Source organism: Varanus komodoensis, unplaced genomic scaffold, assembly GCF_004798865.1.
Source record: "Varanus komodoensis strain SLA01 unplaced genomic scaffold, ASM479886v1 scaffold3, whole genome shotgun sequence".
In the NCBI taxonomy this organism is placed as follows: Eukaryota; Metazoa; Chordata; class Lepidosauria; order Squamata; family Varanidae; genus Varanus; species Varanus komodoensis.
Window position 1 is genome coordinate 4,105,185 of NW_025335761.1, and position 14,265 is coordinate 4,119,449.

General features: G+C 41.3%; 1 protein-coding gene across 1 annotated transcript in view; it reads right to left on the reverse strand.

Annotated features, from left to right (window-relative positions):
- The window catches only part of PAMR1 (peptidase domain containing associated with muscle regeneration 1), a 61,220-nt gene that overhangs the window by 17,183 nt on the left and 29,772 nt on the right, over positions 1 to 14,265 (reverse strand). The window contains exons 5-6 of the mRNA XM_044436359.1: positions 12,753 to 12,970; positions 9,642 to 9,749 (exon numbers count right to left, since the gene is read on the reverse strand). Coding sequence (XP_044292294.1) covers positions 9,642 to 9,749; positions 12,753 to 12,970 — 326 coding nt within the window. The remainder of the gene's footprint in view (positions 1 to 9,641; positions 9,750 to 12,752; positions 12,971 to 14,265) is intronic.

Here is a 14,265-nt window from a genome sequence, read left to right on the forward strand (position 1 = left end):
TTGGATTACCTAGTTAAGCCACATTTTTCTCCCTTGAACATTTTCTTATTAATCCTTTCCAAATCCTGACTGCTCTTTGCACATGTTCCATTTCTTCCCTGCATAAATAATCCTTTCCCTCCATTATTCACTGCTAAATAATATATAGGTTAATCTCATTCTCCCACATCTCATCTATAATACATCCTACAGCCAGATAATAATGCTTTGCCTTTAGTAGGACCACAGATGTCATTATTCACCTCAAATACCATGAGACTATAAAAATAGGGACAATTTGAGGAATTTGATCTTTGTAAATTCCAGTATGAACAAACCCATCCATAAAGTGTCACATTATTCTTTGGATGTTCCAAAAGTGCTTTCAGATTAAAAAAACCCCAAAATACATTTAAACTATAGTTTGGGTGCAATATATATGATTGAAAATACATATTTAAGTGTATTTTTGTGCATATACTTTTTAATGCACAGATTCATGAGGAAATGTTAACTTATGGGTAAGTATTTATGTGAAAGTGAAATGGATTGGAAATGCCATGATCTATCCCAAACCGTGAATCACTTCTGTGCTTTCCTGCGGCTAATTAGTTTTTAAGCAAGTGATTAATTCTCAAGAAAGCTGAGCTGTAGGTGGTGTTTCTCAAGATTCTTCACCATTATCTGATATCGTTATCCTCCTATCTATCCACTACTCTACACTACTACAGAGCAAACCATTCATTGTTCTGGGGTCAAGGTTTTTCACAAGGGTAACTTCTACAAAGCCTAACTCCTTTAAAGGTTTTAGGGCAGCTCAATTGCATTATGCTCCATGTTGGCAGTGACAAGCAGCTGCCAAGAGACTGACTGATTTACATAACTGTTCGAAGGTAATCTAGTGCAATCATTCTTGACTCAGCACTGAGTGAAGATGCAGAGTAACATTTGTCCAACCATTCTCCTCATCTTAGTTTTTAAATTTAGATTTTTAAAAATCGTTCCAGACAGTTTATTACTATCTGCCTGCCTGCCTGTCTATCTGTCCATCCATCCATCTGTGCCAATCAGATGAGCACTGTTGCATTTTGCATCACGTATCCATGTTAACTTTTCAAAAAAATAATTTTCCTCTGGTTCAATGATTTAACCTGAATACCAATTTTGATGAAAGCTGGTATAAAAAGATTTTAAATAACTAAAGAAATACCCATCTGGTACCAGGCTCCAAAGGAGCTTGGTCATACCATATTTTGTGGGAAATACATTTTTTCTTGTGTTTTCAGCACTAAACATTTTTTTTTGCCTCTGACCATGAACAGAAAATTGAATCTTAGGGTGATGGTTAACCCTCTTGATATACTTTCATTGGTGGATTTAGAGCCCTATTTTTGTACCCTTTTATGAGCAAAGCATCTTTTTTGCAGTTATCCCACCAGGCAGGAATAATTAGAATAAAGCAATGATGTAATCCCAGCAGCAATGAAAATCTTTTCATGCCTTTCCAGCCAAGTGGAACCCACCCTGATGTTTTCCAGCTCCATGCTCCTGTGAATGAGACAGTAACCATGCAAAAGCATGCTTGGGTCAGCCACTGTGATGTATTCATCCGGAGGCAATTTGGAGGCTGTTGCTTACAACTAGCCACTTGATCTTTATCAGCATTGTTCCAATCCCTTAGAAATCTGTGTCTTTGGATACAACCTTTCCAGTTATTTAGTTAACCCATTTAATTATAAAACTGAACTGGTTCCAGTACAAAGTTGGGCTGAATGGAAGTTACAAATATCCCCATTATTCTCTATGTTTCTAACATTAATACTGTGGACATGTTCCAAAAATTTTCCTTTGTTAAGTGCACCTTGAATACCACGGTACATAAAAATCTGTACAAAAAAGTACGACTAAATTAGGAGCAACACTTTCCATCACCATCACCACCACCCCTATCTGAATCCTGCCCTTTCTTCCACTGAGCTTAAGGTAGCCTTCCAATGAGTATTCCTACTGTCCCAGTAGGATGTAACTCTGGTTCAGGGATCAGGAGTGCCCAGGGCATCAATCAGATCGGACATACGTCACTTGTTCATAGACATAGGACACAGCATATAGGAATATCTTTCTCCCTTTTTTCATATGCTGTGTGATGTAGAGGACCCGGGTTTAAAAGCCCAGTCAGCCATAAAACTCACTGGTTGTATTCACACAACATGGCAAGCAGCCCCGCATTGTTACCATGGTTCATGACCTTTTTACCATGATCTACCCAACAGACGATCAAGTAATTTCTGTGTTATTGTGCTTTCCATCCCTCCACAAAATCTTCCAGCTTGTTGGCACATAGCCCAACAACCCCATGCCTGAACTTTAATCCCGACCTACCTCACAGGATTGTTGTTGAGGATAAGATTGAAAGGAGGAGAAATGTGTAAGCTGCCTTGAGTCCCTTGAATAAGCCATGCTGGCTGTCTTTCCAGAGTCGGAACCCAGCCACAGAGAGGAGGAGAGGGGCAGTTCCATGAGGAAGGAAGCGGGAGGAGGAGACCAGAGAGGCCTGAACCACTTGCTAGGTGGGCTGAAAAGCCCTGTCTAGCCAAGCAGCAAGGAATGGTGGGCTGGGAGGCATAAGAATTTCAGAAGCAATCCTATTTCAGAGCTTCCAGGCATCAAGGTCTCAATTTAAAATTGGGTTTTTGTTGCTGTTTTTGGTCTGGTGTTCTTGTGTATAAAAATACTACCATGTTCAATATGTTTTGTAATGGTATTGATTTCCTTCTGTGAGAAACTGGCTTGCTCTGCTGTGCTGTTTTGTACTTCTGTCCGGTTAGCTGGGAAACTATTTGTTTATAACTCCATAAAGTTTGCCAAGTGCTTCACCTTCTGGATTCAGGCTGCTTTATTCAGCCAGTTTTTCTACCAGTTAATAGGGTATGAATGACTGTGACTGGGTCCAATTTCTTCAGGGTGGGAGAAAGTCGGTGCACCAACTTCTTTCGGGTTTGCTACAAATGTATATTTACCCTACTTAAGTATATGGATGAAGCCCATGAGTCAGCATAGAAGCAATCCGCTTAATGCAGGGCCATCCAGTGACTCAGTAGCCACGCTTTTAGAAAAGCAATTAGGAAAGGAACTGAAAATAAAATGCCAAGATCATACTCCCCTTATACAAATGGGGAGTACAGATGTACAACCACCTTTGGAATACTGTGTCCAATTTTAGTGACTACACCTAAATAAGGATATTGTAGAGTTGGAACAGGTGCAGTAAAGGACAACTAAAATGCCCAAGGGGCTGGAGCAAGTTCTCCATGAGGAAGGATCACAGCAGTTGGGATTGCTTATCTTGAAAAAGGGTGAGTAAGAAGACATTTTATTTTCCTGGGCTCTAAGATCACCGCAGACGGGGACTGCAGCCAAGAAATTAAAAAACGCTCCTGGGGAGGAAAGCTATTACAAATCTAGACAGCATACTAAAAAGCAGAGACATCACCCTGCCAACAAAAGTGCGTATAGTCAAGGCTATGGTTTTCCCAGTTGCAGTTCCCAGTATGGTTGTGAAAGCTGGACCATAAGGAAGGCTGAGCGCCAAAGGATTGAGGCCTTTGAATTGTGGTGCTGGGGGAGACTCCTGCGAGTCCCTTGGACTGCAAGGCGATCAAACCGGTCAGTGCTAGAGGAGATCAACCCTGACTGCTCTTTAGAAGGCCAGATCCTGAAGATGAAACTCAAATACTTTGGCCACCTAATGAGAAGGAATGACTCCCTGGAGAAAAGCCTAATGCTGGGAACAATAGATGGCAAAAGAAGAAGAGGGCAGCAGAGAATGAGGTGGCTAGATGGAGCCACTGAAGCAGTCGGCGTGAGCTTAAGTGGACTCTGGGGGATGGTGGAGTACAGGAAGGTCTGGAGGAATGTTGTCCATGGGGTCGCGATAGATCGGACATGACTTCGCGACTAACAACAACAACAAAGACATAAATAGACATGATTGAAGTGTACAGAAATATGCATGGGATGGAGGAAGTTGATAGAGAAACATTTTTTTTTCTCATACTACTAGGACCTTGAAGCTGCTTGGTTGAGATTCAAGACAGATACTTTATTGCATGGCCCATAATTAAATTAAGGCACTGAATTCCACCAGAGGCAGTGATGGCCACCAGTCTGGATAGTTCTAAAAGGGCATTGCACACATGCTTGGAGGATAAGGCAACCAGTCAGTGGCAACCAGGCCTGATGGCTATATGCCAACTGCAGTATACAGGACACCAATGGCTGGGGAACATGGGCAGGAGGGTTCTGTTGCACTCAAGCTCTGCTTGTGGGGTTGCCATGGGCAACTAGTTGGCCACTTTGTGAACAAATGCTAGACTAGATGGGTTCAGACTCATCCAGCACGGCTTAGCTGCAAAGCCATATTCTTCCCACTGCATCAATTTCCTTGTCCAAACCCCAGAACAACTTTTGAGCCTGACCTTCTTTGTCACCAATAAAAAAATTGATTTGCCTAATGACATTTCTAGCAGCATTAGTTTCTATTCATTTTAGAAATTGTGTCTGCTCTCTAAACAAATTCACCCTCAAGATTGTAATTTGATATATTCAATATTAAGCATTGTTATATCGAGCAATGCCAGGTAACAGATTCTTAACAAATTCTATCTCACTGAGAAGATTTGAGGAACAAGGTTGGTGACCCAGCTGGAGCTTTCAAAGTGTAATCAGCTCAATGGCAAGAAACCCACTGGGAGAATCATGCCGTGGGTCCCACCTCCTGCAATGCTGTACCAGTGATCCAGGTCAGCGATCTGGGCTCTGCAGCTCCATTTGCCTTTTGGGAACAACCCCTATGTTAACTGAGTCCTGCCCCAATTATAGTTGTCCTGGTTTGCTTCTTGGGACTGAAGCAGACATGCGAAAGAGCAAGCTCATTGGCAGAGCACGTGCTTTGCATGCAAAAGGCAGTGATGCCATCAGAGCCAGACTTTGGGACTGCAGTCTGAGCCCTGAAGGCTGCCCCATGAAGACAGTGGCAGAGGACAGGGTGGCCACATAGCAGGAAGCAGGCCCAGCATCTGCCTGGCATTAGCAGGCTGGAGCTAATGTCAGTCATTCCAACATTTCGTCCCTCCTTCCCTCCCTTCCTGTTTTCAGCAGCCGGGGGCACTGCGGAAAGGCTCCGTGTTTGCTCGCCAACTTCGTTTCACCTGGGGGAGATGTAGCAACCAAGCAGGCAGCACATGGAAGGGGAAGTGGCAAAGCATTCGGGGTTGGGATGGAAAAGTGGCAGTGACACGGAGGGAAGTGGTAACGTAGGGGAGATGTAGGGTGGCTGGAACGGTGGGGCGAGCCGTCAGAGGACACCTTGCTCAATGCTCCCTCAGACTTGGCAGTGAGTGTCGCTCATGGCAAGAAGCTCTAGGCTCAGTCCTTGACATCTCTGGGTAGGGCTGAAAAAGACCTCTGTCTGAAACCCTTGAGAGCACTGCCAGCGCACGTAGTCAGTACGGAGGCAGAGGGACCAGTGGGACCAATGGAGGGACTCCACATATAGCAGCTCTGATGTTCCTCACATGTTTCAGTCACATGGAAATTCAGATTGGGTCCAATTTTAACTTCAAAGGAGACATAAAGACAAGAGGCACTGAACCCACCCCATGCCTGCAGCTTCGTATTGTGTGCTTAAACACATACAGTTTATCCCTTAGTGCTGGGCACTTTATTTTTGGGAGTTATATTCAATCTGCTATGCCTGTGTAATGATTTACAGCTTATAAATCTTAAATAATCATTTCATGGCCACTGCTGTATTGATACAGACAGTTTTGTGGTGTGTATTGAATTTGTTTTCAATACTGGAGTGTTCTAATTTCTTGTTCTTACTTATGGATACCGTAAGTAATAATTGCTTGGGGATTCAATTAGATATTTTATGTAGCATAAAATAATCTATGAAAGTCTAAAGATTTTTATATTTTGGAAATGAGAAGTGTAATTTTTTTCAAATGTGTGGGACTGCAGGATGATATATATTTTGAAATGAATTATTTAAAAAATTGGTTTGCTCATCCCTATAAATCTCTTATTCACTTGTGGTACAACCACTTGTTTTCCTTTGTTAAAAATATGGAGGTATGTTTAATTTTTGTACTCAGTAAAGTACTAACATGAAAGTCTTGACTACACACACACACACATTATCTTCCAGTTTTGCTCCTGACAACTCATTCTTCTAAAATAAAATATATAGAAAATATTCTGTGTTTATTAACCTACTGAAAACAGTTGTTTCTACTTCTCTTGTAGGGAGGGAGGCCTTTCAAATAAGAATTTGTCAGTAAAAAGAAAGAACCCTAGAGTTAGTCTCTGCAAAGCTGTCTGTATCATGTCAGCAATGGGTAAGACTCCAGTACAATCTTATGAGAGAAGAACCAAGAGAACTCTTTCACAGCTCCATTGAGAAAAGTGGGGGACCAATCCAATATTGGTAGAGATGGCACAGTATTCCACAGTTGAGCTCAATGGAACACCCTTCATTAGGATGCAGGATAAATATTGCATAGTTGGCAACAGAGACAGAGCAGTCGTAAAGAAATGGAAGTTGGATCAGAGCAATGAATTCCCATTCAATACCAGATCCCAGCATTTACTCAAGGACTTGAGTTTGCTGGTCTTTGTTTTAGACAATGGTTACAGGAAGTCTTAGAGCAAAAAGGGGGTCAGAGTCCCTCGCTTTGAAGGCCAGCAGTTCCATGGGAGGGCCTAATCAGCCAGAATGCTGAGTCCCATGGCAGAAAAACAGTAAGACCTAAATGGGATGGGGCAAGAGAGAGAGAGAACATTTGTAGTCCAGTGAAACAGAGGCTAAGAACGGATAATACCGTACTCTAAAAATACATCAGAGGGGTTAATAAGGCAGAGAAGGACTGAATATTTAAATTAAGATTTTGCAAACTGCTGCTTCCTTACTGTTGAGATGTCAAATAAGAGTTTGAATGGGGTGGAATTGTGTTCAAATACTAGAAAAATACTTCCTTTAGGAGACTGGCAGATGGACTTTGTGTTTATATTCAGGGTCTGGTTGGCCTATCGTGGGATTGAATTTCCCTCCTCTGCAGGTCAACATAAGGATGCCATCATTTTAAGCAAGCCCATGAAGCACGTCCAAAGAGCTTTGAATACCTCCCTAGTTACCAGATGATCAGATAGGGCATTTTCTTTCTCTTTCAAGCTTCCATGGGGCACTTCTACACAGTCAGTCAACGGATGGCCCAACCACCATGTTTTCCATGACCATAGCATAGTATTCCATATGCAGCTATTGCTGAACTCAAGGCGGACTGCCGATCCAATTTCAGGGTGTGGCAGGGGAAGGGAAAATAAGGACCATCTTGACTCCCAACATCATCAACTAGTGTGGAAAATGCATGCAGCAGAAAGGTTAAACTGAGTGCAAATTCTGCTTTTGACACAGGACTAGAGCTGCCAACTAGTCAGTACTTTGCAGGTCCTTCGAGTAAAACTGTATTCTGTCAGGTAATCAGTACTGGGAAAAATGAAAGGCCAATACATTCTGCCCATGGTCTTCTGGCCCTGCTTATTAACCATTAGATTCTGGCCTCGATCCACCAGATACATCCAGATTCTTTCCCCAACACCTCGAGGTTCTGCCCTGTTTCCACCATCTACCCTGATCTCACTATGTGAGATAGCATTTTTAAGTGTGTGTTTTAGGAGGGCTGGGGGCAGTAGGAGAATAGTTACCAATCTTTATAAAATTCTCACTTCAATATTCACAGTTGCTACCGTATTCACTGAAGACAAGCTTCAGTTAAATTGTTGGAATTTTCCTTGAGGAGAGACTTGGCCTTGACAGGGTTGAAATTTCCCTGAAATATTCTTCACAGGTATTTCTAAGTGAAGCCTGATGAGTGGTGGGACATGGAGATTATGTCTAGTTTAGATGCTGCCAAGTGCCATGTGAGTCATAGTTTTTGGCTTGTATGTGTGTATAATACCTATATTGGCACCAAGTGATAACTTGACAAGCAAACAACAGTGCTATGGGACGAAGTTTCAGTACCAGTTCCATAAACTAAGTTTTTAGACATAAGTTCATATATTCTTGGATCTGCTCCTTTAGAATTACATGTGATCACAGAGTCTTACTACTGATATAGAGATCAAAATACTGAGTTCTAAGGCTTGTTTTAATCCCTCTTCAAAAATGCATGAAAATGGAGCCCCCGTAATTTGCTCCAGCATAAAAATAGCATGACTTTGACTTGACAATTTTTTAAAATAAATACATGTTGCCTCTTTACTATTTGTAACAAGAATAATTAAATATTATGACTTTTTATATTTGGTTGCCTCCCCAGGATTCCAGTCAGGTAACAAGCACTTTCCCAAAGATGAAACACTCTCCTAAAACTTTTGTTCAAATTGATATAATGGTATGTATTGAAACCAACCACACACATTTAAAAATAACAAAAAAACAAAAAACCCAAACCTTTCTGTCTGGAAGATCTGCAAAGCAGACTTCCCCAACCTTTTCTCTTCCTGATGTGTTAGATGAAAATTTCTTCACCTCCAACCAGCATGGTCAAGCAAGGAATGGTGGAGGCTGAAGTTCAACCCCCTGGAAGGGTGCCATGTCCAGTAAGAGACACCGCCACAGTTCTATTCAATGATCAAAGTTATCATGTGAGGAAAGCCGTGCACTAGGTCTGTGCCCACCTCACATGTTTCTATGCATCAAAGATAACTTTATGTAGAACACAGTTTTATTTTTTATCCATGGAAGTTCCCTTAGCTGGGAATGCTGGGAAAATCAGTCTTCACCTGCACCGAGAGCCTCAAAGGATACAGGAGGTCTTTCTCTTCAGAAGAGGAGTAGAGGGAGAACAAAATATTTGAGGAAGGGGCAAGGCTAGTAGCCTCCCCTCACTGTTTGCTTCAAGCTAGATATGGCTTGGCCTAGATATGACTCTTATTGGTGGAAAAGCCACCCAAAGACCTCTCCAAGTGTGCATCCAGGAAGATAGCTCCTAGAACTACTAGTTCAAAAGTATTGTGCTGCTCCTTAGTGGATTTTGTATGGAAATAATAACAACAATGCAAAAAGACAAAAGACACAGGAGGTTTAGGAGGGGAGGCCGCCATCATATGGCCTCTGTACCCCTGCACAGTTCAGTGAATGAGGCAGATAAAAAGCCTCATCTGGATGCAGTCCAAGGTTTCTTTCTTGAGCAAACAACACAGTCAGGAAAGGGGCTCATCATTATTAGCAAAGTTGCCACATGTAACACCTGGACAAGTCTTCACTGGATGTTTAAGACTGATTCTGGGCTGCTGATCGTGGTGGGTACTTTGAGGGAATCAGAAGACCAACCCATAAGATAGAAAAACAGCTTCTGAATAGATATAATTATGTAATCTACAAGACAGTCCAGCCAGTACAGAGCTTTAAAGTAAACTTTGCTCAGCTGCATTCTACTGCACTGTTGCTGTTATTTAAAGCTATGATACGCCAATGATTGGGCCTTATCCATCTAAGCATTCTGCCTGGGAATGCTAAACAATGACTGAATCGATGAGAACACAGACATTTTGATCATGCTTCCGCACATTCACAGGTACAGGGGTGTACTCACAGCTTTCACAGCGGTTCCCAGTATAGCCAGCCAGGCAGGCGCATTTGTAGCCACCAGTTTTGTCAAGGATGCAGGTTCCATCATGCAGACATGGCGATGAAGAACAAGCTGTCAAAGTATATGGAAGAGCCCTCAGTTTCATGTATATGGAACATTCTTCCACCTGTTTTCTGTCTTATCTGCCTATCCATCCAGGTGAAATACACATGCCTATTTCAGGAAATGCTGATATTTGGGAAACTGTAACATGGATCTTTACGGTTCTGCATCTTAATGTGACTGTGTTTTTTATAATTCTTCTGCTTACCCAAAGCATTATTCATTGTTTTATTATCATCATTCAGCTTCCATATAGCTTGATTCTGCCTAATCCTGAAAGCTTGGTTGAAATATTAAATGTTGCAAACTGCCCAGAGAGAAATATAATTTAATAACAACAACAAAACAGCAGCAGCAGCAACAACAACAACTATTATTATTATTATTATTTTCTTGGTGCCTTGACTTTGACTAAATATTATCAATCACAACAACATGATTATTATTGGATTGATTATCACAACAACAATAATACTGTGATGATGGTCATGATGATGATTGTGGTTGTTTTGACTGATAATAGTCAAAGTCAAGGCAACTAGAAATGATTAGGTGCAGAATGAGCTAATCTTCTCAAATCTAAAGGTTGATCAATAGATACTCCTGTGATCTTCATATCATCTGGGTTTTCTGCGTCATCTGGTCACAGAAGAACCGAGCAGCCCAGGGAGCTAGAAATAAGATATCTGAAGCAGCCATGGCCTGACCCATTTTGAATTTTAGGAGATCAGAAATAAAGCAGCAGGAAAATGCTACATGAAGGAAAATGGTACAAGAGAAGGGCAGCAATTACAGCAGTAGAGCCGACAGAGATCAAAGAGCTGTGAAATGTCAATGAAGACATCTAGGTATTCAGCAAGCTATCTAAAAGGCCTCTTAATGAAGATGAAGCAAGCAGAAAGGATCCAGCAATCTAAAGCAAAAAAGAATTTTCCCAGATCAGAAATTTTACATTATAATTTATACCCTGATTTATAAAACCTCCACTCTTTGTTTTCCCTACTTAGCAAGACCCTTATTAAGGATGCCTAGGAGACCATAGTCCCATAACATGGGTGGCCAACTTGTAGCCCTCCAAATATTTTGGCCTAAAACTCCCGTCAGCTAGCTAAACAACATGGACAGTGGTGAGAGACGATCAGCACTGCATGTGGAGTGGCCCCTCTCCTAGAATTTCACCGTTCCTTTTTGGGTCACTGCACAAGCCTTGAGGTGCTTCAACTGCAGGTTCATAACAATCAGCACAGGGGAGCAGCCAAGTCAACTCTGTTCACCTTGTTTTCTGATCTCGGCTACCCCTCAAGCTTTTTGTGCAGAGGATTTCACAGTGCTGTATCTTATTAAATGTGTGCTGCGAGAGGTCTCGGTCTCACAGCTCCATCAACTCCCCCTTCACTCCCCATGCAAATCACATTCTTCCTAATAAACAGTGTCAGTAGCCAGGTTAATGCTTTGCAAAAAGGAGAGTTTAAAAGCTTTTCATCTCAACAGCACATTAGGCCAGGACAGACTCACAATAAGGCACACAATAAAACTTCCTTATAAAACTGTAAGCGCTTGGTATCCCACTCTGCACAGATTACCACAGTAGCAACCAACTACCCAATCTCTAAATAATTGCTGCTAAAAATGGGGCGGAAAGAAAAGTAGATGGCAGCAGCGGAATACTAAAAGGGCTCCCGCTGAGCAGAGGAAACAAGCTCCATTCATCCCACCCTCTATGGAATATGTTAGTCTCGTAAGTGTGGGAGGCTCTACTGCACCATACCCCACACCGAGTTCCATTTCATGGCGCTGACTTCTTTTTATCATTAGAGTCCTTTAATTAACACAGCACTACTTCTAGCAGCTCCTGTGATGGTGCTCTTTGTGCTGCATGTAGTAACAAGGAAAAAACCACCCCGGTGTGGCCTATCAGCCAGTAAGAAAGGCATTCCACAGGGCTGAGAGTTGCCCTTGGGAGAAAGAGGTTATTGTTGAGTCCTGGACAAGTAACCATCTGTCGGTCTTCCTCTATTCTACCCATCTTCTCCAAGAAATGAAAATATTCATTAGGGCAGCAAATCACCCCACACTATCTAGAGCAGCCAAGCAACCTCCTCCTCCTCCTCCTCCTCCACTGAATCCCATCCTCCAAATAGTTTCACCACCATGGATTACTACTGGTAGCTCCTATAAAGCTCAGGGGAAAAGCTGCAATGGGTAAAGAGTCCCAGGGATAGAGGAGTCACCAACCTATCCTGGCTGCAGGCCATATTTATAGAAAGGGAAGATCTCAAAGACAATTCCCAGATATTAGAAACAGCTAAACACTACATTTCCCCTCACATTCACTGTACTGAAGCTCCAGCTCCTGAAGTTTTTAAACATAGGGTTTAATAAAATTGCTTTATGTGTCTCTTTGGTTTGTTTTTTGTTATTTTTTATGTGTAACGCACTTTGAGATTTCCAATGAAAAGCACTATATTGATTTAATAAATTAATATAATACAATACAGACCAATCCCAGAATAAATATGCACATGTGGTGAACTTAATATTCAAGTGAATAAAATAGAACTTGCAAGGGACCATTTTTTGTATAGAACTGAACAGGATGGTATTTCTTACCCATGGCATTTACCCCCATATTATGTGACTCAATAATGTAATGTGAGTATGCTACATGGATAGATTTTCAGAAGTACTTCCATAATATATATCTTCCTGTTTCTACAAAAAAGGATCTTTGAAGATATTCTCTGAGGCAATTTGGTATGATTAGATAAGAGTGCTGTGGGTACTCATGACTTCATAGAGTTTGTGGGGCCTACATATGAAGATTTGGAAAACCTAGTATATCAACACCTCAAGTATAATCCCGTATCCCACAGTTTCATCACCACAAGAAACAGTGCTTTTGCACAGGGATCTTAACACAAAGCATGACTGGCATGAAAAATGATGAAGAAATTTATTAAATCAAGTTATTGCGATTGAAAAAAATGTGCCTCTTCCTTTTCAACTCTTCACCTGTAATTTCTTCAAAGATGGCATGAAACCCATCAAAATTCTTGGAACCATCTGAATGGAAAAGAACATGGAGTGAAGACCCTGTGCTCCGGATTGGAAGAGGTCTGTCATTTCCACAGAAACGCTTAATTATCCTGCTGTCAACAGTGTCACCATCTCGGACCTCTATGTAGTCATACTGGCACATGTAGTCAAATTCCAGGCTTAGCATAGCAAACCTTGGACACAGAAAAAAGAAAAGAAGACTGCAAATTCAGATGCCAACTATATCTTTTTGAATTTCCATTTTAAAATACTTCTGTGCTCCAGAATCTGAAAAACCAGCCCAACCTTTCTTCATCTCCAGGTTTTGCACAGAGTTAGGATTAGGAATGTATCTAGCCACATCCTAAACCTGTTCTACCTCTCTAGAAAACTTCTATAGTTTTATGAAACTCCCCGACTTCCCTCAAAATTCTTGGCTCCTATTTTAAAAAGCAGAGAGACCACAGTTCTGTCATACAGAACATGCTTTGCAGGAATAATATCCCAGGTTCATTGCAGTAGGTCCTTAAATTACCTACCTAGTAGTTGTTGGGCAAGGACTTGAGGACTTGGAAGGCCACCACTACTAGGTAGATAAATAGCTAGATAAAAACTGGGCTAGATAAATAAATAGACTGAATGGCTATAGGACATCTTATATTCTGGTGTTACAATAGCTTCTTAAGAAAGAATGTAAATAAGTAATATTAGATTTATTTTTCTAAATACACACTGGGTGAAAACCATGGGTCAGGAAGAGATTTGTAAATTGCTATCCCATTTGAAAATATTATTATAGAGATGGGGAATAAAGGGCATAATGTAGTCTAATAATCACACACAGACATCATATTTGCATATTTTAAAAGCATGTGTAGTGAGGGCTGCATATAAACTAGGATGCTGCTTTGCGCCTGCTCACCATTTTCACTTTGCATCCACTTTAGGAAACAATTCAGGAAGTCCCCTTTCGGGTTGTTTGCTGCAATAATTGAACCGAGCCCTCTGGGTTGCTGATAGAGAAACAACCCAGAATTTCAACCTATGGTTTCCTGTTGGGTTAAAACTCTGGGTTGTTTTTCCCTTGACAACCTGGAGTGACACAAGTGCATGTCATCCCAAGCAAGCCAGTAATGGGACATTCCTGGGTTGTCTGCTAAACCAGGTGCAAAGCAAATGCCAAGATGAAGCAGCGAGTGAGCAATAGGCAATGTAGTCATTTGTTTGTTCATGGCTCCAACTCTGAATTAAAACTCTGGGCTGCTCATGAGCATGTAAATATGTGTGACATCACCTGTTGCTTGCTGTTTCTGCTTTTTAAACCAGTCCTCATTATATAATTCAATTTATACTAATTAATCCATGATGAATTCTTATGTGTGAACCAGGTCATAGAAAGTACTATATAAAAAGCCTTATTTAGAAAGCCAGCTTTCCTCCTCTTAATTGAGGAAGAAAGAAAAGCTGAAACTACTCTTTTACTTTCTGA